Source organism: Oncorhynchus nerka, linkage group LG14, assembly GCF_034236695.1.
Source record: "Oncorhynchus nerka isolate Pitt River linkage group LG14, Oner_Uvic_2.0, whole genome shotgun sequence".
In the NCBI taxonomy this organism is placed as follows: Eukaryota; Metazoa; Chordata; class Actinopteri; order Salmoniformes; family Salmonidae; genus Oncorhynchus; species Oncorhynchus nerka.
In genome coordinates, this window is record NC_088409.1 from 70271718 (window position 1) to 70299710 (window position 27993).

The following is a 27993-nucleotide window of genomic DNA, read 5'->3' on the forward strand; positions in this document are numbered from 1 at the left end:
CACACAACCGTTTACTATGTTACGTCTAGTGTATTAGACCAGGCTGGGTGGAGTTGACTGTGTAATTAGTTTCACATTTGAAATGGGAATGTTTACAGATGTTTTTTATGCTTATGGTTAACTGAGGTTATCAGGTAGGCTATTGGTAGGAAGTGAGTAATTGGTTCCACAATTACATTTCTATAATGTATTGATCTAGACCAGGGCTCTCCAACCCTGTCCTGGAGAGCTACCTTCCTGGTGGTTTTCACTCCAATTCTAATCTAGCTCCCCGGATTCTAATAATTAGCAGGTTGATCAGCTGCATCAGGTTAGTTACAACTGGGGTTGGAGCAAAAACCTACAGAGGGGTAGCTCTCCAGGAACAGGGTTGGCGATCCCTGATCTGGACTAAAAATAAGTTGAATTACCATTGAATTTGATCAGTCCTTTTGTCGTAATCTTTCATACAGAAGGCTAGTGTAGCCTACCTAGTTAGACTGATCAGCAATCAAGGAAGGCTGATAGGACCCATTTTGTTCACTTATCAGAGACCCCACAGAGATGCATTAGCTTTTAAATTAACGTTAAAGTAATGGATTAAAAAACAATGTGATTGTGCTGTCTATTATAGAGACCATTGACTCTGAGTAGGCAAGTATAAGTGTGTCCTCGTTGACCTCATATTGTGATTACCTCTCTGTATAGCCTAGTCTTTGAGTCCCCAAATTTAGTGCTTAGGGCCCATGTGTGGCATCATGTCATGCTTTCGGCACACTCCCTTTAGGAGCCCTGCCATATATACAGATGCCCTGGAACAATGGCAGTTCCAATACTTCAGGATGCTGTGTCTTTTATTGTGGTGCTGCTGGCCCCTGCTCCCTGAAGCCTTGTGGCTATTGTAGCCTTGTGGCTACCCCAGGGTAGCGCCTATACAAAGGAGCGGGACACATTCCACATGCAGACACAGGCAGGGCTGCAACCCAGCCTAGGCTGGGACTCTGGATCTGTCCACACAGGGTGCCATTTGTTCAAGGACTGCCTCACTGGCATGAAAGAGAACATACCTGAGACAGAGGCATCATGAAGAAGTGGGAGAGGGAAGGTCAACAAATATCTAATACTCTGTATCTAATAGGCTACTCTTCCACAGTTAGGCCAATTGAACAGCAATTTGATTTAGTCAGTCATTGAACAATAATAAACCATTTTCTAATTTGGAGGAAGATGTTAGGCTAGCGCACTTTTATTGCAAGGGGCAGTAACTGATTTGAATTGTCAAATGTATATGTTTAGGGTGGTACAAACAGACTTCGGGGAGGTAACTGTTGCACAGCGACGCATCAGACGCGCAGGTTTAAGTAGGTGCAATGGATTCTCTGGGGACCAGCCTACTTTCACTCGCATCATATTGGAGACTGCCTTGTCAAACCACAGGTTCATTCGCGCACAGGCTGCGCACTGGGGCATAGGTAACTGCTAAATAGTTATTGGAATGGATCTGAATGACTGAGTTGACAAATATGCCACCATTTTAGTTTTTTAGATTTGAAATGTAATATATTATTATGTGGCTATTTCCATTAAATCAGGAGCTATGGATCGACTTGGTGAATGGAGTTTCAAACCGAAGAAGATGAAAGTGGAATTGGAGGATGGTTTTTATTTTGATTATGATGCGGGAGAAATATCTGATTATCAAGACCCCAATCAACTTTTAGCTGCTTTGAAACAAAAGGAGGAAGAAGTCCTTTTGGCGGCCCAGCTGGGAAATGCATTGCTTTCGGAAAATCGTCAGTTGAAAGAACAGAGCGACAAACTTAATGAACAGTATGCATACAAACTTGAGGTAAGAGAGAAGTGTTAAAAGCAGCCCTATGTGTTGTACAAGATGATGAAGGTTGTTGTGGTCGCTCCAGTGAAAGTGTAATATGCGCGCTTGTTCCTATCTTAAATTGAATGAAAACATGATTCACAAAGCGCATCTAATTTAGATCTTGAAAAGTAGGCCTATGAAATGAGTCAATTTATAAACTATTGTTAAAGATTTATTTTGATAGGGTTTATTAAAAACAATATTTAGGGTAGGTTTTTTTCCTCATTTTTTTTTACATTTCTCATCCGACTATGTGACAGCAAATGTAATTCATCACTGGGAGAAATATAACATAATAGTTAAGTAGGATACTGGTTTCTACCTTCTCTAATCATTCCAGACAGAGTATCAACCAATGTTTTGACTATGTTAACAGCCATTGATAGAATGTGCATTTCGCTGAACCTGTAACAGTATAGACTTTACATCCGTCCCCTCGCCCCGACCTGGGCGCGAACCAGGGTCGTTCTGCACACGTCAACAGTCACCCTCGAAGCATGGTTACCCATCGTTCCACAAAAGCCTCGGCGAACCACTACTTCAAGGTCTCAGAGCAAGTGACGTCACCGATTGAAACTCTATTTAGCGCACCACCGCTAACTAGCTAGCCGTTTCACATCAGTTACACTACAACAGCTGCAAAATATGTGTACATTCTTTGAAAAAATACCCTATCTAGAACCTAAAAGGGTTCTTCGGCTGTCTCCTCAGGGGAACCATTTGAAGAGGGGGTTCAAAGGGTTCTCTCTGCTGCCAATGACTGGAACGAATTTTAAAAAATTACTGAAGTTGAAGACTTATATCTCCCTCACTAACTTCAAGCGTCAACTGTCAGAGCCGTTTACTGGTCGCTGCAGCTGTACACAGCCCATCTGTAAATAGCCCATCCAACCAACTACCTACCTCATCCACATATTTGTTTTTGCTTTTCTGCTCTTTTGCACACCAGTATTTCTACTTGCACATCCTCATCTGCACATATATCACTCCAGTGTAAATTGTAATTACTTCGCCACTATTGGCCTATTTATTGCCTTACCCCCTTACTTAATTTGCACACAATGTATACAGATTTTTCTATTGTGTTGTTGACTGTATGTTTGTTTATCCCATGTGTAAATCTGTGTCATTGTTTTTGTGCACTGCTTTGCTTTATCTTGGCCAGGTCACAGTTGTAAATGAGAACTTGTTCTCAACTAGCCTACCTGGTTAAATAAAGGTGAAATGAAAAAATAAAATAAAAAAACTTTGAAGAATCCTTTTTGGTGTCAGGTAGAACCCCTTTCTCACAGATTGTTCTACATGGAACCCAAAAGGGTTCAACCTGGAACCAAAAAGGGTTCCCCTATGGGGACAGCCGGAGAACAGTTTTGGAACCCCTTTTTCTAAGAGTGTACATGGCCAATAAAATTGTATTTTATTTGCTATGTGTTGACATATCATTCAAGGTAAACAACAACAAACAAATAGTTGTGGAAATTACCAGCAGGGACACCTAAAGTCAGTCTTAAATTAATTATTATTTATTATCAGCATGCTGGAGAGGTTCCGACAATCTTAATGCACCATAGTACACGTCGGTCGGGAGCTCTGCCGGGGCAGTCCAGTTAGTTCTCTTATATACTGCTTATACGGACAAGTTATATTTGCGTGATTTACATTATTCATTATTCATCATTAATTCATCGTTAACGTTTGGTTCCTGTCTGTGACCGACCAATACCTCGAGGCTTCTTCTCTCCAAGCTGAGACCTTGAAACTGAGATACCCCTTTTGTTTCTCAAAGCAATGTTCTGGGCGTACTGCCAAATTACTTTTACGATAGTGAAAATTCCTCCCAGGCACGATCAATCAGTCACTTGCATGAACCCAATCGAATTGGTTATTAGAAAAGCACAAATGTAACATTTTCCCTCACAGTCTTTACATCATGCAAGTCTTTATAATACAATGTATAAATAGGCAATTATAAAGCAGCGCAATTTCACCCAAATTATTAAACTTCAGGTTCACCTGTGGCTTGAGAAAGAATGAAAGGTTTTTAGGTAGGCCTTTGAAAATATTCACAAACATGTGGATGGATGGATCTAGTATTCTTAGGGGTCTACAGCCAATAAGACCATCCTTTAAGGAGGCTAGCACTTCCCTCTTCAAAGGAGATGTCATAAGAATGTACTGAGTCTGAGCTTCCCCGTAAAACAAAGGCCAATGTTATAACACTGCACTCTTTCTCTGCTCTCTGAATAGCTCTTTTGTGTTTGTGTGATAAGCCTGAGTTCCACGCACCCTTTCCCCCTCACTGGTTTGCTAATTAATATGGACATCTCATTAAAACAGCACAGAGAGTTATTCAATAAATTGCTCGCTCCATGTGAGGAAAAGCATATAACTTGAATCCAACATCAGGTAGGGAAAGGTGTTAGACCTGCAGTCTGCATCTTCCTCAAATGTCTGTCTAGCTTCTCAGGAACAAAACAAGCACATTCTGTTGTTTGTGCACCTTCTGTACTTGTTGAGTCCTTGACAGGTCTAGTTCGAGCCATCTGCAGTTTGCTGCACCCTCATTCCCATTAGGCCTGACCATGTAGTAAACACCACCGGTAACATATGATGCCCTGTCTGTATCTGGAGAGTATTCATTTATAAATAGCCGTGGGAAGTAGGGTTGCTGAGGCTGCTGCGGCACCCCCTGATTCATCAAAATAAAATAAGTCATAATAATCACAAAATGTGTGAACTAGGCCTTTATTGCTCCTGTATGAGTGGAAAAATAATAATTGTCCCCCCCTCCCCATGAAGTAATGTAGTTACGGTTGTCACCCAGTCTCTCAGATTTACAATGTTTCTCTTACTGCAATGCTGGAATTTTATAAGCTTCCCAGAGAGGGCTGTAGCTTTCCTAGATCCAATAAGTGTCTTTAACAGCCAGGGATGAATCCACATTAGGAGATGTTTCAGAGACAGTTTTACTGCTGTCTGTGTGGATGGACAGATCTAATGTAGGGCTGTCTAGGCATCAGAGGGGCAAAAACATGGAATATTATATAGACCAGTCACCAAACTGATTTATTGGTTTACTATTATGAAATAATTATAGTTTCTATTACAGAAAGTATATTACACACTTGTCATTATGTCATGTCTGGTCTTCAATGCTGTGAGCTCTGTAGAGTTTATAGTTACAATAAAAAGATAACAGAGGTGTACCAGACTTTTGAAATACCAATTATGCATCACCTTTCTTCAATAAGTACACAGTAATAACACAGCAATAGCTACTGTACAAATACTCTTAATGTTCTCTTTCAGTAATATCATGGATTAGAATGAAATAGCAGTGGTATCAGTCTCCTAATCACAGACCAAAGAGACCCCCATTGGCACGCATTCACTGTGCCCATCTGTTTGTTATGTGTTGCCCATAGGAGTTGGAGCAGAGCAGGCATGATCTGCGGTTGAAGCTGGAAGGTTGCCAGTCTGGGTGGGTGAGCCAGGTTGGGGACCTGGAGAGAGACATGAGGGATCTGAGTGGCCAGGTGGCCAGGCTGACCCAGGCCTTGACCGACGCAGAGAGGGACAAGACCAGGGCCCAGGAGGAAGACGCAGAACACACCCAGCGCCTCAGAGAACAGCTCAGCACCGTGAGTACCTACCACCCCTTCACACCTGGGTCATGTTCATTAAGCACCAAATGGACGTAAACAGACTGAAACTACATTTATTTCATTCGCTAGCAATAAGCCCAGCAAGGAAGGCTAACCTTTTATCTTAATCTCTTAATTCAAAGTCTCAATCATGGACACTCTTACTGACAGTTGTGGCTGCTTTGTGTGATGTATTGCTGCCTCAACCTTTTTGCCCTATGTGCTGTTGTCTGTGCCCAATAATGTTTGTACCATTTTTTGTGCTGCTACCATGTTGTTGTCATGTTGTGTTGCTGCCATGCTATGTTGTTGTCTTAGGTCTCTCTTTATGTAGTGTTGTCTCTCTTGATGTGATGTGTGTTTTGTCCTATATATATATTTTTTTATCCCAGCCCCCATCCCCGCAGGAGGCCTTTTGCCTTTTGGTAGGCCATCATTGTAAATACGAATCTGTTCTTAACCGACATGCCTAGTTAAATAAAGGTTAAATAAAAGAAAGAATGCTGTATATAAGACCCTTTGTTATTTTGGTCATATAAAGTGACATGTGAAAATATTTCTCTATTAAAGTAAATAAAAGCCAGTCATCGTAGTAACACATTAACCTTAGTGAAACCTAACCACTCTATGCCTGGGGATAGAGCCAACAGCGATCAGGTGGGGTGTTACCCAATCTACCTACTGAACATAAATGTACTGTACTAAGACTACCGCTATATAAAGCAAGGCCACAGATATTAGGTAATACATAGTAGTAGTAGCTAAGTAATACACAGACTGTACAAGCAATAAAATGTAGATAAAAAACGAACCTGTGATTAAGTGAAACCACTTCAACAGTTCAGGATCAGGTGATAGGTCAGGATCTTATTACATGAATGTCATTAAGGTACATTGTCTAAAGGCAACCCATCTAGCTGGGAGGCTATAGGAGTGGATGCCAACATTTTATAAAGAGGAGTAGGGAGTGGGACTGAAAGAATACCAGCTCAATTTGAATGTGGTCTAGGTCTTCAGAGCAGGGAGACATCAGTGGGCCTTGGGAAAAGTCTCCTATCTGAAATTGGTCTATGAGTTGTATCTGTCATCACTGGAATTAATTGTATACTGAGCCATGTGGCTCTGAGCTGTGGAAGACCTAGACCACGTGATTGGAAAACCACAGCTGTCAGGCTGTGTACTCATGCTTCAATGTGACTCATGTTTACTTTATTATAACTATATCCACAATGATACCTAATACTAACCCTACAACACTTTTTCTTTGTAAAGGTGAGGTCCTGGGTTATCCCTATAAATGCTGTGTAGGTGAAAACCATAATACTTAAGACTGGAAGCTTTCCGTTGCAGTCAATTAGGTATTTTATAGTCTCTTATCAGTTTTGTAGGTACAGTAGAAGAACTGATTGGCTAAATAACAGGCAATTGTGTACTAGGCTAGCAACCTTGAGTGGGCCGCTAGACTAGTTCTCTGCCAACTAACAACAAGGATGTTGTTTTGCATTGTTGAATTTTATGATTGTGACGTAAACTTAAAGTTAGTGAAACACATGACTAACCACCTGGACTCTGTGCTTGTCTTAAGTGTGGAAGTTGAATATCTAACTTCATTCCAGTGCATGGACATAAGTCAATGGAAAAAAGCACAACCTCCCTTTGTCTGCTCATTATTCTTCAGTTCAGATAGAGGAACCATGATCGTCACCACCCTGTGGTCAGAAGATGTAGAGGACGTATTGAGCCATGTGGCTCTGAGCTGTGAGCGTGATTGCTGTCAGGCTGTGTACTCATGCTTCAATGTGACTCATGTTTACTTTTCTATTTACAGTCTTCCAGAATTCCAAAAGGGGCAGAAAACATTATATTTACAGGAGCTCTCTATCTGAGTTCTGGAGGAGGAGGAAGTGGAGAGAAGTGGGTTCATTCTGCTGACTGGCTTCCACCATGGATGACTCTGAGTTCTCTGGACATTTTAAAGTAAAAGAACAGCTAGAGAGTAGTACTTCAGAAGCTGTTGTTGTGGAGAGGAAAGGTTTGAAGAGTGTTTCTCTCGGTCCGGTCGCTGACGTCTTCTTACCGGACGTGGTAGTGAACGGTGGTGGTGCCCCTCTCTCCAGGTGTGCAGCACTGCCTGGCACGGTGAGTGTGTATGTGAGAGAGAGAGAGAGAGAGAGGGGGGGGCATCAATGTGTTTAATATCTGAATGGTGGACCTAAAGAGAGATTTCAATAGGGTATGTGTACAACGGTGCCTGAATGGGATTGTATGTGTGGTTGAAGTGGTTCTATATTACCAGGGTCTGATGGGTGTAACTGTAGTGTGAGAAATTAGTCAGAGCATGACAGGAATCAGGGGGAGGGAGGTTACCACTCAAAGAGCTTCGATATATCACCTTGACTACCAGGTATTAAACTAACATCCATAAAACAACCGATGGTCACACTACCAGGAAAACAGAAATCCCTTTCAGCTAATAATTATCTCTAGAGACCACTAGATATGCTTACTGTTGCTGTTCACCTCAGTTGTAAAGGAAGTGCGAAAACTATGTTGATCTTTGCCAGTCAGAAACTGGTTCGTTATCAGGTTTTGCTGCATCTATGAAGGTTATTCAAACATTTGAGTGTGAGAGGAAATGAGTATTTAGACATCTGTGACTGCCTGGCAGTGTCATTGTTTTTTTTTTACATTCTCTATCCTGTCAGCAGTTTTGAATGTGAACATGGACATGATACAAAAGTATTGATGGATCTTGGCCTCACTGTTCCACAGAATACCTCATCCGTATTCCTCTGTGAACAATGCTTCACTCAGAGTCTAGCATTCACTTCTGTTGGTTCTAGTGTACTTCATACAGATGTTCTGTGGAAGCTCAAGTCAAACACTTGCATTGAAATAACATGATGTACACATACGTTTGGCGAAGGAACACGTTACTCTGAAGGGAGTATGTTTGCGGTTTGATAAGCTGGAAATGAGAACAACTCTTGGTTGATTAAATATCTCTGTTTGTTAGTACCTTTTCAGAAATGACGTTATTGTCCAATCTAACTTACAAGGAAAAGGACTTCAAGGAAATCATTTATTTTTCCAACATAAGGAAAGAAACAAATGCACATGTCTCAAACAAGGAAGTGAATAAGATTACTTTTGATCACTGGTGTGATGAATCATGCCATTCTACAGGTGAAAAAGACATTCAACCTAAAAGGGTTTACCGAAGGTTTTCAACTTTAGATTTAGACACCAATAAAATTACTCTGTAACCTGAAACACTTTTCTTTGGGATTTTTCCAACAGGATATACTTTGATTTCCATAGTGATGGCACCTGTTATATCCCTCACTCCTGATTTACGTTTATGTAGAATTAGACACGCAATTTGAGGCCCCCTTTTTTGACCTTTGACTCAGACAGCGTCACGCCGTGTAGAGAGGGAAGCGCCAGGAAGATCTATCATTGGAGAAGATATACATCTATCACTCTTTCCATTGAGGGGTTTACTCCCATGATGCGTGTGCTAATGTTATCTATGAGTCCTCCCATCCCAGGGGAATGCTTTGTCCCACCACTCTGAGAGGGCTCTTGGGGGTCTACTACTGCAGTAGGAATCAGCTTCTATGTGCATCATAGTTTAGACAAGGGAAGGCCAAGTCTTGTACCTTAGTAGGGGGGTATTGTATTTGATTTTGTGTCCCTAAAAAATGGAGCATCCCTCTGTGGATTCCTAGTGGGCCGCTTGCCCCATTGTCCGTATTCGTTCCAAGATAAGCCGCGGGACTCTGGGGCTGACTGACACAAGCATGCATCCATGCCACTCCCCCTATAGTGTGTGTCTACATGCCCCTGTTTTTGTTTCTGTCCGTCGGTGCTCATTCAACTACACAAAATGAGTTCTACATTGGAACCTATGGCATATAACCTTTTTAGAAAGGGAGAACTTTTACTTTCCTCAACTCTCTTGGTACACTCTTAGAAAATAGGGTTCCAAAAGGGTTCTTCGGCTGTCCCCATAGGAGAACCCTTTTTGGTTCCAGGTAGAACTATTTTGGGTTCCATTTTGAACCCTCTATGTTAAGGGATCTGCATGGAACTCAAAAAAGGGTTCTACCTGAATCCAAAAATGGTTCTTCAAAGGTTTCCCCTATGGGGACAACCAAAGTACACTTTTAGGTTCTAGATAGTACCTTTTGTGTAGGCATATGTCAATAATAGCTTACTATGCCATCTGGTAGTTAATGGAATACTGGTCCCACAGAGAGATGTTTCTAGTTATTTTGTTATAACAAAAACATAAGCACATGTGCTGGAGGCAAGAACCATTCCTTTGACTGTAGTATCTGATCTTAGTTTTCCATTTGCAGCGTAGCTAACAGCAACCAATAATACAGATTCACTTATTTAAAATTACACTTCCTCGTATTATGTCTATATTTTAGATATTTATCTCTGGATCTAATATCTAGTGACTTAAATGTCTCTACTATTTTAGTCTCAGGTATCTCATGTCTCCTAAACCTGGTGCCTGTTTCTCTTGCCTCCCCTGTCTCTCTATGTATATCTAATACCTGTCTCTGGTGTCTGTCTGTGCTGCGGTCTAGGCGATGGAGGTGGAGAGGGCAATGACCAGTCAACTGCAGAACCTGAAACTGGAGCTCCGTCAGAGAGGCCACCATAACAGACCACAGGATGAGGAGCTGCTCAGTGCCATGAGTGAGCAGGTAGGCTACGCACACGCACACACACAGTTTTGCATTGCTATCCTTGTGGGAGCCAAATAATTGATTCCCATCCAAAATCCTATTTTCTCTAGACTTCTGGTCTCCACAAGGATTGTTAAACAAAAACACACACACACACACTTTGTCTCGCTCCTTGTGTGTGTCCAGGTGGTGCGTCTGTCCCAGAGGGGTCAGGCTCTAGAGGAGCAGCTGGAGAGTGTGTATCAGGAGAACGCAGACCTACGGGACAGACTGGCCTCCCTACACACACGCTTCGCTCTACAGGACCAACACAACCAGCAGCAGAGCCAACAGGTATACACACATAATTTAGTTTTGGTATCTTTGTCCTTGTTTACTCACTAATATCACGTCAATAGTGCACACTTGTCTAAGTGACTGTGACCCTGGGATACACTGTTGGTAATTGGGGTTTAACAACAGAGTGATGTGTAAAAGATGTGTAAAATTACAAGAACATTTGCTTTAAAACGGCAACATTTTCTTTGCACCCCATGACAAAATGTGTAGAATTGCAGTAAATAAGTTTTAAACCTGCAAAATGTTCTCTCTGCCCACAAGAGGGGTGTGAACAGTTTGTGTCATGAACAGTGCTTGTGCCTTTGAAATAGACTTGGTGCACGAAAGGGGGGCCGGGGATAAAAAGTTTGGGAACCTCTGATCTACGGAAAACTTTGCTTTACAATAGACTCATCCCTCCCATTGTCACATGTCATTTCAACTTGCAATGCTGGATTCCACACGGGCCATAGTGGAGTTTCTGCACCAGGCTGGACTCTGGCATGTCAGTTTACATTTTTGACATAACTTTACAATAGCACTGTATGTTGATATTGTGCACATGTTGTCTAATATGTGATTTATGGATGACATTTGCATGTTATGTATACTTGTGTGTTTCTAGAGCTAGATCTGCTTTGCAATACTCAGACTGATGGGGTCTGAATCTCATTGTGTTTGAATAATGTGGTTGATTTTAGATCACACTGACCAGACCTTATGTATCTCTCTTTGTGTGTGTTTCCCTCTGTGTGTTTTTCTGTGTGTGTGTGTGTGTGTGTGCCCCTCTCTGTGTGTGGGTAGCTGACGGAGGCATGGCAGGAGGCTGCGGCTGCGAGGGGGCGTTCCCAGCAGCTTCAGGTCCAGGTGGAGGAGCTGCAGGAGGAGGTCTCTCTGCAGTACAGGAGTAGCCATAGAAACACATCCCTACTGTCTGAGCTGGAGACCAGTCTGGACACCATGGGCTTGGGCCATGACAGAGAACAGGTAACACTATAGAAACTAGGAGACATGGGACCTGGGGCATAAGAGACAGAGGACCACGGATATAAGAGACAGGGGGCATAGGACATAAGAGACAAGACAATGGTTAGCACACTTATCCTGGGTTTAATACCCTTTGGTGCATACATAATATTAGTACAAACAGTTGGGCAAAAAAGTATTTAGTCAGCCACCAATTGTGCAAGTTCTCCCACTTAAAAAGATGAGAGAGGCCTGTAATTTTCATCATAGGTACACTTCAACTATGACAGACAAAATGCGAAAAAAAAATCCAGACAATCACATTGTAAGATTTTTTATGAATTTATTTGCAAATTAAGGTGGAAAATAAGTATTTGGTCAATAACAAAAGTTTATCTCAATACTTTGTTATATACCCTTTGTTGGCAATCACAAAGGGTTCTCACAAGGTTTTCACACACTGTTGCTGGTATTTTGGCCCATTCCTCCATGCAGATCTCCTCTAGAGCAGTGATGTTTTGGGGCTGTTGCTGGGCAACACAGACTTTCAACTCCCTCCAAAGATTTTCTATGGGGTTGAGATCTGGAGACTGGCTAGGCCACTCCAGGACCTTGAAATGCTTCTTACGAAGCCACTCCTTTGTTGCCTGGGCGGTGTGTTTGGGATCATTGTCATGCTGAAAGACCCAGCCACGTTTCATCTTCAATGCCCTTGCTGATGGAAGGAGGTTTTCACTCAAAATCTCACAATACATGGCCCTATTCATTCTTTCCTTTAAACGGATCAGTCGTCCGGGTCCCTTTGCAGAAAAACAGCCCCAAAGCATGATGTTTCCACCCCCATGCTTCACAGTAGGTATGGTGTTCTTTGGATACAACTCAGCATTCTTTGTCCTCCAAACACGACGAGTTGAGTTTTTACCAAAAAGTTATATTTTGGTTTCATCTGACCATATGACATTCTCCCAATCTTCTTCTGGATCATCCAAATGCTCTCTAGCAAACTTCAGACGGGCCTGGCCATGTACTGGCTTAAGCAGGGGGACACGTCTGGCACTGCAGGATTTGAGTCCCTGGCGGCGTAGTGTGTTACTGATGGTAAGCTTTGTTACTTTGGTCCCAGCTCTCTGCAGGTCATTCACTAGGTCCCCCCGTGTGGTTCTGGGATTTTTGCTCACCGTTCTTGTGATCATTTTGACCCCACGGGGTGAGATCTTGCGTGGAGCCCCAGATCGAGGGAGATTATCAGTGGTGTTGTATGTCTTCCATTTCCTAATAATTGCTCCCACAGTTGATTTCTTCAAACCAAGCTGCTTACCTATTGCAGATTCAGTCTTCCCAGCCTGGTGCAGGTCTACAATTTTGTTTCTGGTGTCCTTTGACAGCTCTTTGGTCTTGGCCATAGTGGAGTTTGGAGTGTGTCTGGTTGAGGTTGTGGACAGGTGTGTTTTATACTGATAACAAGTTCAAACAGGTGCCATTAATACAGGTAACGAGTGGAGGACAGAGGAGCCACTACTCACAGGTCTGTGAGAGTCAGAAATCTTGCTTGTTTGTAGGTGACCAAATACATATTTTCCACCATAATTTGCAAATAAATTCATAAAAAATCCTACAATGTGATTTTCTGGATTTTTTTTCCGCATTTTGTCTGTCATAGTTGAAGTGTACCTATGATGAATATTACAGGCCTCTCTCATCTTTTTAAGTGGGAGAACTTGCACAATTGGTGGCTGACTAAATACTTTTTTGCCCCACTGTATTAGAGTTAGATGTCTAGATTGTTGTGATATTTATTGATACACTCTTCGAAAAAAAGGTGCTATCTAGAACCTAAAAGAGTTCTTCGGACATAAGAGACGGGGTGCCTAGGACAAAGGCAAGATTTAGTACACTTATCCTGGGTTAATACTCTTGGTACATACATAGACTTGGTACATATAGGAGAACCCTTTTTGGTTCCAGGTTAAATCCTTTTAGGTTCCATGTGGAACCCTTTCCACAGAGGGTTAACATGGAACCCAAAAGAGTTCTACATGGAGTCCAAAAGGGTTCTCCTTTGGGGACAGACAAAGAACCCTTTTGGAACCCTTTTCCATCAGACAGACAGCACCAAATGTTCTTTAAACACCAGCCTCTTGGACACAGGCCCTTTATATCCTAATTGTAGGAAGTCAAAACAAAAAGGCAGTAACTTTGTCAGCTTCTACAGAATCGCACAGTGTCCATAGAATTTCATCAATACAATAGTGAACAATCCGTGTGTCCTCTGCCCTTGTACCTCCAGTCTGGCGTCAATCACTATCGACAGATATGAGAATAATCCATAACATTCAGCGTCAAGTCTAGTGACCGTCAGTCTGCAGCTTGAGTGTCACAAATTGAACACTGGAAATTATGTGTATTACAGAATCTCTATGCAAAATATTTTGTGTTGATCACTTAAATATTCCCACTACACTGTAATGGAAGAATGATACATAGCAACATAACATTCTGGATATGTTCTTGGTGACTCTGTGTGATGGTACAGTACCTACCTCTTGCAAGAGCTTTGCCGCTAGCTACTGAGGTGTAATACAGCTCCTGAGTACAGGTTACAATTAGTAGAAAACATTGTGATAATGAATGCTTGAAACCAAGCATAAAAGGTAAGAAAGAAAGAGACAAATTATACCACATTTTGACTGCCTGATTCTGTCATTATTTCAATTTGTTTTGTTCCATACCAGGAAACTGATGTTTTAGTGCACCCATGAGTCATTCGCTAGCCTACATTTCCTGTTTAGTTGAACCACATAAGCTAGATGGATCTTTCCACCGCTCACTGTCAGAGAGCACACACATTCAGTCAGGTTTTGTGTTAAAGGGGTTATACCCATGGAAGGTTTTTTCCTATAGAATTCAGTAGTCTCAAAGAAAGAAACTGTGATCTTTGACTCATAAAAGCGCTAGGGAAAGACCGATTAGGTAGTGAGGTGAGGTGTAGTGCCTAAATAAAGTATTTATTTTTTGTTTTGCAAAAAAATTCTACAAATCCATTTCGGCTTTGTCATTAAGGGGTATTGTGTATAGATTGCTGAGGTTTTATTTTTTAAAATGTAATCAATTTTAGAATAAGTATGTAACGTAACAAAATGTGGAAAAAGTCAAGGGATCTTAATTCTTTCCGAAGGCACTGTATATGACTCAACCATCGTGTTATATAAATAATTAACACAGCCCTGAACAATGTTCCTTCTTCTGATGTCATCTAAGCCTAAGAAGTGTACATTTCAAGAAAATGGGATCACCAACTTTTTAATATTGTTAACCCACTTTTACTATTCTTTTACCTTTTCTCCTCAGGAATGAGTTTGACACTTTTGAAAGGAAAGAAGACTAGTCATAATTTAGGCTGAACATAATGCAGTGGTCTTGAGCTACACATTCATACTGTAGTGTTAAAATAACACCGAACTTATTGACCTAACACACCATAGTCACATCATTAGTCTTATTATCTTTCACATGCGTTTTCTCCTTGCCACGGTGCTACTGCTTGTTATAGGCGGACAGGTTTAGGCCGGTTTACCTGGGTTAAAATGTTTTTGTTGTAAACGCTATCCAATACAATTTGATTTAGTTTAAATTTGAATCTCATCTCTCTGTTTGGCTCTCTCTTTATCTCTGTTCTCTCTCCAATAGATGACCCAGGAGGTTCTGTCCATCCTGGAGCTCCTGCGACCCCTGACCCGGGTAGTGAAGACTCCAGAGAGGTCAGAGTTTATAGGTCAGGAGGAAGGAGATCTGCAGGCCATGCTCCTACAGTTAAAGGGTTTAGCTCAGAAACTGGCCAACCACACCCACATCCCACAGGTGAGATGTCTTCCTTGAAACCAAGCCACTAACCAGGGCAAGCTAACTAACTCTAACAATAGGCCAGTGATGTGCAGCCAGTGTAGGCAGGGTAGCTTTTTTAATAGAATAAAAAAAGCTGTTGTCTGAAGGTTGTTATGCTTAAAATCCCCAAATGTGCTAAAACTGCATCAAAAGCTCTTGTCGATCTGTGCCTACCGTCCCATCCATTCAAATCCATTTGGGGGGGATACAAGAAGCAATACAATAACCATTAATACAAGAAGCAAATCTCATAATACGTTACATGCAAGTAGTAGGGGTTGACTTTATTTTTGAATAACTACTCCTTCCTCTGTCCCCCATACATACAACATCAGTAAGGTCCCCCAGTCAAGTATAGAATTTTAAGATTCAACTGCAAAGACCAGGGAGCTTTTCAAATGCCTCATAAAGAAAGGCAGTAATTGGTAGATGGGTAACAATAGCAAATCAGACATTGAATAACTATTTAAGCATGGGCAAGTTAATAATTATGCTCTGGATGATGTATTAAACCACCCAGACACATCAACGTTAGTCATCTTTCTGAACTGAGCTGCAGGACAAGGAGGAAACTGCTCAGTGATGTCAACATGATGTCATTGGTGATTTTAAAGCAGAGTCCAATGGCTGTGATGGGAGAACAATGTTGTTGATCCATCCTCAGTTTAGTGACTTTGCAATAATGACCAAAATAACAGAGTGAAAAGAAGAATACAAATAGTCCAAAACATGCATCCTGTATGCAACAAGGAACTGCAAAAAAACATGGCAAAGAAATACACTTTCTGGCCTAAATGCAAAGCCTTTATTCAATTTCCCCACTTAATTAATATATGCTCTGTTGTTAGAGGTTGAAGGACAGAAACACCACAGTCTACCTTACCTGTAAGGTGCTATTGTGTTTGTGTCATACAATACTATGGACCGGTATAAGGACAGATGACGTTGGAGTTATGTCAGTGCTGTGGTTTTTGGTTTGCGTCTCTGTTGAGACATTGTTGTTAGAAGCCTGTGGCTGCGATCTGGGAGAGGAGTGGTTTGGAATGTTGAATGCTTCACAGATCACAGCAGGTAAGGTTTATTATTCCCACTGGGAACCCCACTTTTCCAGGAAAGTGCCTGTCAAAACAATGCAAGCGTTGTTTCCCCTAGTTTTAGTGCCTACACTGGTCATAGAGAGGAAAAGGGAAACAAGACTGCTGAAATCATGATAATATCAGACAAAAAAGGAAAATAACCAAAGGATGAAATGAAAAGCACTAACAGAAGATGAAAATGAACATCATCTACAGGAGAACTGAGCTGAATATGAGATGGACAACAGGTACAGCAACGAGGTCAACACTGATACATAGATAATACTAAATCACCTCCACCTCTTACAGTCTGCTCAGCCCAGCACACGAGGGCTCATTGTTCAGAGTCCTCAGTGCAGTTCCTGGGTTCTCACATGGATTGCCGGCCCTGACAACAAAGTCCTGATTCATCCCCTCGGAGACAGAGACATTAACACAGAGATCAGGTGTCAGTCAAGCCTGCATTCCATAGAGATTTAGATTTAGACACAATAAAAGCAGTGGTGTAAAGTACTTAAGTAAAAATACTTGAAAGGACTACTTAAGTAGTTTTTATCTGTACTGTACTTTATTTATATTTTTGACATTCATAAAGAAAATAATGTACTTTTTACGCCATACATTTTCCCTGACACCCAAAAGTGCTCGTTACATTTTGAATGCTTAGCAGGACAGGAAAATGGTCCAATTCATGCACTTATCAAGAGAACATCCCTGGTCTTCTATACTGCCTCTGATCTGGTGGACTCACTAAACACAAATGCTTGTTTTTAAATAATGTCTGAGTGTTGGAGTGTCCCGCTGGTTATCGATAAATAAAAAAGACAAGAAATTGTGCCGCCTGTTTTGCTTAATATAAGGAATTAATTAATTTATACTTTTACGTTTGCTTTTGATACTTAAGTATATTTGAGCAATTACATTTACTTTTGATACTTAAGTATATTTTAAACCAAATACTTTTAGACTTTTACTCAAGTAGTATTTTACTGGGTGACTCACTTATACTTGGATCATTTTCTATTAAGGTATCTTTACTTAAGTATGACAATTAGGAACTTTTTCCACCACTGATTGAAATGAGTTTCTGTGTTGCTGGTCTATTTGTGTGGGGCTCTAGGAGCTGGGGACTGGGCTGGAGAGAGAGTGAGAGGGGTTTTTCGGTACAATGACAGTCAGTCTACAGTTCTGAATGTCCAGTAAATACCATGAGCTTCTGTTTTATAACACAACACCCACCTGTCCTGTGTGTTCACTCATAGAGTGGCAGGTCAATAGAACACCCCAGGCTAGAAACTATGTCCTCTAATGTAATTTTAACCTAATTTGGACATAAATAAGTACCACAGACACTGAATACTCTGCTTTAGTCGTGGTTACATTGGCTCATTGTGTGTGGTTTGTGCACCACCTTGTGGTCATTTTGGTTATGAGTTCTTGATACAGCAGGAGTTGAACCCAAGACATTGGAGTTGCTTATATTGGACTCTGGTTTCAGTTCACTATATTCTCTCTTGTCCTCTCCCCTCCTTTAAAATCTCCCAGCTCCAGGAAGAGAATGCTGAGCTGAGGCTGAGGCTCGGAAACAGACAGGATGAAGAAGAGGTGGCCCAACAGGCCATCAGAGATAGAGATGAAGCCATAGCTAAGTAGGTGTGGTTTTGCCTTTATCGTTTAGTTATTTTCTGTCTTTATCATTGAATTATTTTCACTCTTTGTAATTTCCGTCAATGTAATTTTCACACAGCATTTGTCATTCTTAAAATGACATGTTGCATTTATACGTATTTCATGCTATTTTATGTGTAAGTGTAAGATATGTCCCTGTGCTGGGTTGTCGTTGGAAAATTGCCATATTTGTTTGCTATGAATCTATGATGATGTCACTGTGACCTAACATGTGTTTGTCCCGCTGTTACATCATGGCAGGAAGAACCTGATGGAGGCGGAGCTGGTGAGGAGTAAGAATGACATGATGTGTCTGAACAACCAGTTGCTGGAGGCTATACAACGCAAGTTGGAGCTGTCTCAGGAGCTAGAGGCCTGGCAGGTGGGTTTCCACGGCCTCTCTGTCTGTCTCTGTTTCTGTCACCCCCCTCACTCTCTCTCTGTCTCTCTTTCTCTCTCTCTCCATCTCTGGATTTCTCTTTATCCTATCTCTGTCTCTCCCTTCCTCTGCTCTTCTCTTGCACTCTCGTAACACATTAGGGCACTTTCATAAGCTCTGTGAAAATATTATTAAGCCTATTATCTTTAGGGCACCTCCTATAGTCTCAATGTAATCTAATCGCTGGTCACAGAGTCAGAACTCTAGTGTTCCATAGAGACTGCTCTTTAACTGTAGTATCCTCACTGATGTTAGGGACACAGCAACCTTTAAACAGCCCTCTAAGTTGGAGTGAAGGGATCTGAACAAAACGACAGGTGGCCAAGACTAGAAGAGTCTCTCTTACTACTCTAGTCTACTGCTGAGTCATGGTGCTAGTGCCAGGCCATCTGCTTGGTGACTACTTCCCTCTAGTGGTCATATGAAGACATGGCAACACATTCACTGTAACTGACCAGTTCAATAAAGACGATTGAAACTTTCCCACAATTTCAACCTCATGCTATTAGAAGCGTATTTAATCTCTTGTTATATCCAGCTTTTGCATTTAAAATGTATGTAAAGTGTAATCAGGCTCTTTTGTTCTACTGTATTATTGACTATGTTTTGTTTATTCCATGTGTAACTATGTTGTTGTATGTGTCGAATTGCTATGCTTTATCTTGGCCAGGTCACAGTTGCAAATGAGAACTTATTCTCAACTAGCCTACCTGGTTGAATAAAGGTGAAATAAATAAATAAAAATTATCAACAGAGGTGTAATGTTCTTACTTATTTTCTACAGGACGATATCCAGATCATCATCAACCAGCAGCTGAGGACCCAGCAGCAGTTGGAGCAGGTCGAGAAGAAGCCTGCCTCTAACCCTATGTCCTTCTGGAGGAGACCCAGCACAGCTTCCTCCACCAGGCCCCGCCGGCCCTCCTCCTCCCCCGCTTCCTGGACCTCAGAAGCTGGGCAAGAGAAGCCCCAGTCCCCCTGGAGAAACTGGCTTCGACGGGGCAAGGCGACACAGCCAGGCAAATAGTATGCTGGAATGTCTGTTGCTTTACCTTGGAGGACTGGCACATAGCGCAGAAATGTCTTGACCAGCTGGCCATTGAAGAAGGCGAGTTGAGTCATCAAGGCAAGAACAAGCTGGTGGAACACTACTGAGTGGAACTATCAGTCTTGGTAGATAGAGTACCAAGCAAAACAGGACAGGCTGAACACTCAGTAATGTTATATAGGAGACTTCAGTAGAGTATTAGAATTCAAGACCATGGTGTGTTGGAAACAAGGACCGGATAAGAGCCCTAATGGATAAAGAGTTATCAGTAAGTAGACAGTAGTTTCCCCACTGTCACTGAAAATAACCTAAGAACATTCAAAGCATGTTAGAGCAGGTTAAAAAGCCTCTAGCATGGTAAATGCTAGAATGGCCAGGGAGTCACACACTAGGATAGTAACTGCTAGCATGGCCAGGGAGTCACACACTGGGATAGTAACTGCTAGCATGGCCAGGGAGTCACACACTAGGATAGTAACTGCTAGCATGGCCAGGGAGTCACACACAAGGATAGTAACTGCTAGCATTGCCAGGGAGTCACACACTAGGATAGTAACTGCTAGCATGGCCAGGGAGTCACACACTAGGATAGTAACTGCTAGCATGGCCAGGGAGTCACACACTAGGATAGTAACTGCTAGCATAGCCAGGGAGTCACACACTAGGATAGTAACTAGCATGGCCAGGGAGTATAGGAGCCTAGCATGGCCAGGGAGTCACACACTAGGATAGTGGCCAGGGAGATTGCTAGCATGGCCAGGGAGTCACAAACTAGATAGTAATTTGCTAGCATGGCCAGGGAGTCACACACTAGGATAGTAACTTGCATGGCCAGGGAGTCACACACATAACTGCTAGCATGGCCAGGGAGTCACACACTAGGATAGTAACTGCTAGCATGGCCAGGGAGTCACACACTAGGATAGTAACTGCTAGCATAGCCAGGGAGTCACACACTAGGATAGTAACTGCTAGTATAGCCAGGGAGTCACACACTAGGATAGTAATTGCTAGCATGGCCAGGGAGTCACACACTAGGATAGTAACTGCTAGCATGGCCAGGGAGTCACACACTAGGATAGTAACTGCTAGCATGGCCAGGGAGTCACACACTAGGATAGTAACTGCTAGCATGGCCAGGGAGTCACACACTAGGGAGGATAGTAACTAGCATGGCCAGGGAGTCACACACTAGGATAGTAATAGGCCAGGGAGTCACACACTAGGATAGTAACTGCTAGCATGGCCAGGGAGTCACACACTAGTAACTGCTATAGGAGTCACACTAGGATAGTAACTGCTAGCATGGCCACTAGGGAGTCACACAGTCACACACTAGGATAGTAACTGCTAGCATGGCCAGGGAGTCACACACTAGGATAGTAACTGCTAGCATGGCCAGGGAGTCACACACTAGGATAGTAACTGCTAGCATGGCCAGGGAGTCACACACTAGGATAGTAACTGCTAGCATAGGATAGGATAGTAACTGCTAGCATAGCCACTAGGAGTCACACACTAGGATAGTAACTGCTAGCATGGCCAGGGAGTCACACACTAGGCCAGGAGTCACACACTAGGATAGTAACTGCTAGCATGGCCAGGGAGTCACACACTAGGATAGTAATTGCTAGCATGGCCAGGGAGTCACACACTAGGATAGTAACTGCTAGCATGGCCAGGGAGTCACACACTAGGATAGTAACTGCTAGCATGGCCAGGGAGTCACACACTAGGATAGTAACTGCTAGCATGGCCAGGGAGTCACACACTAGGATAGTAACTGCTAGCATGGCCAGGGAGTCACACACTAGGATAGTAACTGCTAGCATGGCCAGGGAGTCACACTAGGATAGTAACTAGCATGATAGTAACTGTAACTGCTAGCATGGCCAGTCACACACTAGGAGTCACACACTAGGATAGTAACTGCTAGCATGGCCAGGGAGTCACACACTAGGATAGTAACTGCTAGCATGGCCAGGGAGTCACACACTAGGATAGTAACTGCTAGCATGGCCAGGGAGTCACACACTAGGATAGTAACTGCTAGCATGGCCAGGGAGTCACACACTAGGATAGTAACTGCTAGCATGGCCAGGGAGTCACACACTAGGATAGTAACTGCTAGCTAGGATGGCCATGGCCAGGGAGTCACACACTAGGATAGTAACTGCTAGCATGGCCAGGGAGTCACACACTAGGATAGTAACTGCTAGCATGGCCAGGGAGTCACACACTAGGATAGTAACTGCTAGCATGGCCAGGGAGTCACACACTAGGATAGTAACTGCTAGCATGGCCAGGGGAGTCACACACTAGGATAGTAACTGCTAGCATGGCCAGGGAGTCTAGGATAGTAACTGCTAGCATGGCCAGGGAGGATAGTAACTGCTAGCATGGCCAGGGAGTCACACACTAGGATAGTAACTGCTAGCATGGCCACTAGGATAGGAGTCACACACTAGGATAGTAACTGCTAGCATGGCCAGGGAGTCACACACTAGGATAGTAACTGTAGCATGGCCAGGGAGTCACACACTAGGATAGTAACTGCTAGCATGGCCATGGCCAAGAGTCACTAGCATGGCCAGGGAGTCACACACTAGGATAGTAACTGCTAGCATGGCCAGCTAGCATCAGTCACACACTAGGGAGTAGTAACTGCTAGCATGGCCAGGGAGTCACACACTAGGATAGTAACTGCTAGCATGGCCAGGGAGTCACACACTAGGATAGTAACTGCTAGCATGGCCAGGGAGTCACACACTAGGATAGTAACTGCTAGCATGGCCAGGGAGTCACACACTAGGATAGTAACTGCTAGCATGGCCAGGGAGTCACACACTAGGATAGTAACTGCTAGCATGGCACAGGATAGGAGTCAGTCACACACTAGGATAGTAACTGCTAGCATGGCCAGTCACACACTAGGAGTCTAGCACACTAGGATAGTAACGATAACTGCTAGCAGTAACTGCTAGCATGGCCAGGGAGTCACACACTAGGATGGTGAGTTACGACAACGAAAGATGTTTAGAAGTTGTGCCCGTCTTCTGCCTTATAATGAAGTCATTGATGCCCGAGATTGTAAATGTATGTGTGAATGTCAATGTTTGAAAGAATACTGACAGTATTTGCTCAGACTAATTATTTAATCCAAGCAAGTTGATAGAGTGACTGGACTCCAATCATAACACATAATGAATGTTGTAAATATTTATGTTTTTAGACACAGAGGATCCAGATCTAAGTGATATTTCACTACAGTCTCTTCAAAAGATGTAATAAGATTAAATGTTGCCTGCTGTCGATGCAAAATGTTTGCCATTATGTATTCATAGAAAACAGGCCTTAGTAGAACATAACCAAATACAAAATTGGTGCTCATAAATAAACCAATCATCTACAGAATGTCATGAAATGTTGTGGGAACTAGATACATTATGAAATATGTCCAAAATACATTTCTTGCATTGCATTCTTACCTTATGTGCCTTAGTTTTTGCCACACTACTGAAGGGGACATTTTGGGGGAAGGGTGCAATATAGATCAATATAGATCAACGATATAGATCAACTCTAACTAGGATGGTCAGGTCATATAAGGTCATATAAGGTATTTTAATCAAAGTACCAGAATAATCTAATGGACCGATTGCAATATGCTGTCAATACATGATGTAAATTGGTCCTGTTGTTCATCAACATTTGCTAATAGTTTATTTTCATTTATGTTTTTATTGACAGAATCAGAATGTCCTCAGATTATTTGCTTTAGTAAAAAACACAGGACAATGTTGATTGAATGACTGAAACGTCTAGTACTTGCACCTGTTATTACTGAAGAAATATAGCAAAAATCTAGATTCATATGACTTATTGTTGTAATATATGAATGTTATCAAAGTCCATGCATGTTGTTGTGTATCATGATGTATGTAGTTTATGTATTCTGTATGTAGATGGTGTTTATGTAAATAGTAAGTGACTTGCCTAGTTAAATAAACAAAACATCTATACTTAAAAAAAATGTATTAGTGAACACAGAATGTCCTTTACACTGAAAATAAAGTCATGTTTCATACAGTACTTAATATGCTAATGCCTTTGATTGATAGTTTGCATGGACTGCATAAAATACTTTGTTGCATACATCACATAGGCCTACAAGATAAAGCTGGTTATCCACATTAACTCCAAATAGAAACATCTTCACCTTGAAAAAACATTAAATCATTTCAGGTCAAACTTGAAAGACCAAGAATACATTTTAAAACATAATATTGTAACACATTCGATTTTCTCAAAACTATATCTGCTATATGTAAGAAATGTACTGTAGAAGTATTCAGATTTGGAAGTATTTATTTCATACCGGTAAAGGCCCATCTGCTAAATATTCTGAAATAACTTTTTTGGGAAGATAAACTTGAAGTGAGCATGGTCTAATTGACTCAACAACCAAAAACATATATCTAAGTTTAACTTTCTTAATGACCCAGAAAATCAATAGTTATTTCTGGTTGCGTATAAAAGTTGGCTGGCTAATTCTTGATTCTGCTTTGAATTATACCCCTCTGGCCTGGCTAGGCTCATAATAAGGGTGTGTATTACGCTTGGTTTGCCAGTGCCAAACAACCTGGATCTATACGTCTTGTTCTATTCTGTTCCACCACTGATCCTTACAACAGATTTCATATTGTTCACAGTTTCACCTGAAATAGTCTGGGATCTGGGAATCTGTTCAATGGCCATTTCAATTCTTGATATTTACCTGTTGATTCTTGAAGAAAATGACTTAGGAATGCCTTATGAGGTTAGCACACATGTCTTCATCACAACCTAAAGAATTTGAAAGGCGTTAAACATTTCTCCAGCACCATCCCTCAGCTGAATACCAAAACATGTCTCGGGGATGTTGTTGGGTTGTTTTTCGAATCGCAGACTATACATTCAAAAAATGTGGGGTTCACCAAGGGTTCTTTGAAGAACCTTAAGGTTCAAGGCACTGAAAATTGCCCTCAAAATGTTATTTGAGGAACCTCCTTAGTTGGTGGGGGTTCTTGCAGGAACCTAGCTAACCAACTGAAACATTTAGATTTGAATTTGAAAGGACAGCAGGTGCAGGCACATAACTGATAAATGTAAAGGTCTCAATTTAAGGTAAGGGTTGTCCCTTGTATGATCTAAATTGATATTGTTTCATTATGATACCATCTATATTTTCATATTTGTGCAAATCTTTCTAATACAGAAAATGGACACAATTCAATGGATATCAATCAACAAAGAGATAAGAATATGTAGGCTATAAGAATATGTTGAAGACCAGCTGTATTGGGTGCAGATGACTGAATGGCTCACTTTTGTGTCTGTGTCTGCAGGTGTACAGATGAGGAGGCATACAAATGCAGTTCCCATTTATGCAGATGTTATGCAGATCACATTTACCATCCTCCTCCCTTACCTCGTCAATGAATATCCCATAGGCCTCTACATTATGGACAAGGTATGTGGAAGAAAACCATTATCAAAAGAGTGTTTTTCATTCACATTTACCACAGAAAACAAGGTATGAATACTGTTGTGCATGTTTTGTTAATCATCTGTATAAGTAAATTTTTTTGGATTCACAGACTTCCCCCTCCCTACATCTCTCTCGGAATAACGAGGTGTTTAGACAGGAACATGATAGGCAGTAAACTTCTGGCTGTGTTTTGGAGTGGGATGAAAGAAGGAAAGCATACATGGCCTGTGTGGTTGGGCTTCAATCTCAGGCCTTGTTTGCTATTTTCATAGATTAAGTCAGTTGGAAGACAGAACACAGGAATGTAGGGAGGTTAATAGCAACAAGAAAAACACTGATATGTGGCAACTGTTGTTTATTAAAGATGGGTGTCAGGTACAGGCCGTGCTCTCTGTCTCTGACCGTCCTTAGGTGAGGCTATTGGCAGAGGGTCTGCTTGGATAGCAACCCCCCAGGAGTGGACTTAATAAAGGGGCAATCAGCAATATTATTGAATTATATGTACCCATTGATTCTTGAAGAATATAACTTGTAAATGCCTTGTGATCTTAGTTTAACTGTCGTACCCCATCAGAACCCAAAATATAAGCTTTTTTCACTCCAATGTTTGTAAACAAAGTAAATATTAACAAACACTTTATGGCCTCAAAACATGGTTAAAACTATCATTTTTATATCATGGATGGTCAGTCCTTGCATCCATAGCTCTGTCTATGAATTTGAGAGTGGACCATCCCTCAGCTTTTTACCGAAACAATGGCAGGGAGTACTCTTTAGTATTGTTTCAACTGCTGATTGGACCTTTAAGACATTTGTGAAACCACCACAAAATAGATCTAGAATGATTGGCTGTGTGTGGACGGACCTAGATAAAGACGTTATGCTCACCTGCTTCATGATGTCATTATCTGTTGGCTGTTAGCTGTTAGTTGTTTGTTTATCCTCCATTTACCGATGAAGATAGAGGAAGAAGACATATTGAGAAATGGCTGGAAGTAGCTTCCGCAGATCAGTCACTTTGTTAGCCACACTTGGTTTATTGCACCAAAACTATAGTGCCTCATCTGCAAAGCAACAAGCCATTGGAACCATACTGTAGATCTTAGCATATGTTTTATCGTGGGAGCAGGTGAGCCAACCGCAGTGTCTACGTTTTTGTTCCGACAGAGTAGACAGGACAGGACCCACAAAGGGGCTGTGTTGTTCCTTTCATGGTGGATGAATAAAGGAAGGCCTTTTCCCTGACAACTCCTGCAGACTAGCAACTTCTCTCTCTGTTCCATCCTTCACATAGCTCAGTATCGGTCATGTGATCAGCCAGGGTTTCGCTGTCCAGAGCCAGCAGAGAGAGAGAGAGAGAGAGAGAGAGACATCTAAACTTCATATGTAACACAGCAGGTACGACTAAACGTGATCAGTCTAATAATAGTCTCTCGCCACCTCTGAACTCCAATTTTATGACTTGTGCTTTGTTTACCATGTCAACATTACTTTCCTTAGTCCTTTCAATGTAATATGTTGCACTGACTGCTGTATAACCCCCAAACCAAGTGTACTTTATGAGGCATAGAGATCTCCATTCCTCCATGGTAATACTGCTGAAATAACCCTGAGGTGGGATCAACGATTAACACCCTTCAAATAGAGTATACTGCCTGTCTTATAAAGGGAAAGCCATTTGAACTTCATATGTAGCAGGTATCACTGAACATGGTCAGTTTAATAATAGTCTCTCGCCAGCTCTACATATGTTGAAACTGAAGCTTTTAGGCATCACACTTCCAAGATATCCAACCCTCTTAGAAATATAAATTATATCCCATTATCCTAACTTTCATTTAGTAGGACCATCAGTCAGCCAACCAAAACAACGCAAATTACAAATACAGTGGTTTTGTTTTTCAACTGTAATGAAATGTTGAACGCTTGTTGCAATTTCAAAAGGCCGCATTTGACTCAGTTGAAAAAGTAAATTGAATAGTCAACTGAAAAATGTATGAACACCATGCATCAATAACCATAGAGATGCTTATTCTATTCATATGGATATCTTAGCTTTTAATGTACATTTTATCCCCCTATTTGGAGGAAATAATCTGAACAATGGACTGTATGCTAGCTGAAACTGTACAGTAGTTAATATCAATGGATCCAGTCATGGTGGCTACATGTCAAATGATTTGATATATCTTTTGTTAGAGTCATATTGATATGTAAAGGAAGAGACTCAACAGTTGGCTGATAAAGTGCTGGTAAGGTGAGACTCCAGTCTCCAGGAACTTTTCTCTCCCATATTTACTATGAGATCCTAATCAATATTTCACATAGAGGCTTTTGTAAGGTGCTACAAGATGTGTTTTAAACATGAGACTGGAAGTCTTAAAGTCACAGCCAGCATGCAGGAAACAGACTTGAAATTACTTATAGAAACAATTGCAAATGTCTATTTCCTTAATTGAAGATGACATATACTCTAGGCTTGCTGCTACTGATTATAATTCTACCTTTTCATTATTTCTTTCAGTCTTCTTTGTCCTTCTCTGCTGACATAACATTTGTCACCTGCACCTATGAGGTGATCTCTTGTTGGTACTTGTTTAGAGCTGTTGTGGTGAAGTTGCAGATTGGTGGCCGGTAACATGGCCTCTTGGATTGCATATCAGGCTACCTTTACACTGGCACATGTACTGATCCTTATCCCAGCATCCGCCACCTTCTCATTAGGTAAAATAATACATGACAAACAAATATATTGTTGATAGTGTGAACCTCTGTGTGCAGATGGTAATCCAAAAAAACAAGAGGAAAATATACGAAATTGATTATTTCTTTCTGAATGAAATCAGTAGAGATGCAAACCTTAA

General features: G+C 41.6%; 1 protein-coding gene across 2 annotated transcripts; it reads left to right on the forward strand.

Annotated features, from left to right (window-relative positions):
- The first annotated feature begins 1394 nt into the window (after positions 1-1394).
- Positions 1395-20249, forward strand: LOC115141789 (BICD family-like cargo adapter 1). 2 transcript variants are annotated; one of them, XM_029680992.2, is made up of 9 exons: positions 1395-1828; positions 5281-5496; positions 10101-10220; positions 10389-10535; positions 11325-11507; positions 15174-15344; positions 17990-18093; positions 18374-18494; positions 19336-20249. In XM_029680992.2, exons 1-9 carry the CDS (start codon positions 1577-1579, stop codon positions 19576-19578), a joined length of 1557 nt encoding a protein of 518 aa, XP_029536852.2. In that variant the 5' UTR covers positions 1395-1576; the 3' UTR covers positions 19579-20249. The 2 variants fall into 2 exon arrangements, with proteins under 2 accessions (XP_029536852.2, XP_029536853.2); XM_029680993.2 differs by lacking the exons at positions 1395-1828; positions 5281-5496 and adding an exon at positions 7330-7638.
- The last annotated feature ends 7744 nt before the right edge of the window (positions 20250-27993 follow it).

Bases quoted from the DNA above. Each gene is read 5' to 3' on its own strand.
- LOC115141789 (XM_029680992.2), top strand. From the start codon at position 1,577: ATGGATCGACTTGGTGAATGGAGTTTCAAACCGAAGAAGATGAAAGTG. The intron at 5,497-10,100 runs GTGAGTACCTAC...GCTGCGGTCTAG, and splicing joins TCAGAGAACAGCTCAGCACC to GCGATGGAGGTGGAGAGGGC. The intron at 11,508-15,173 runs GTAACACTATAG...TCTCTCCAATAG, and splicing joins TGGGCCATGACAGAGAACAG to ATGACCCAGGAGGTTCTGTC.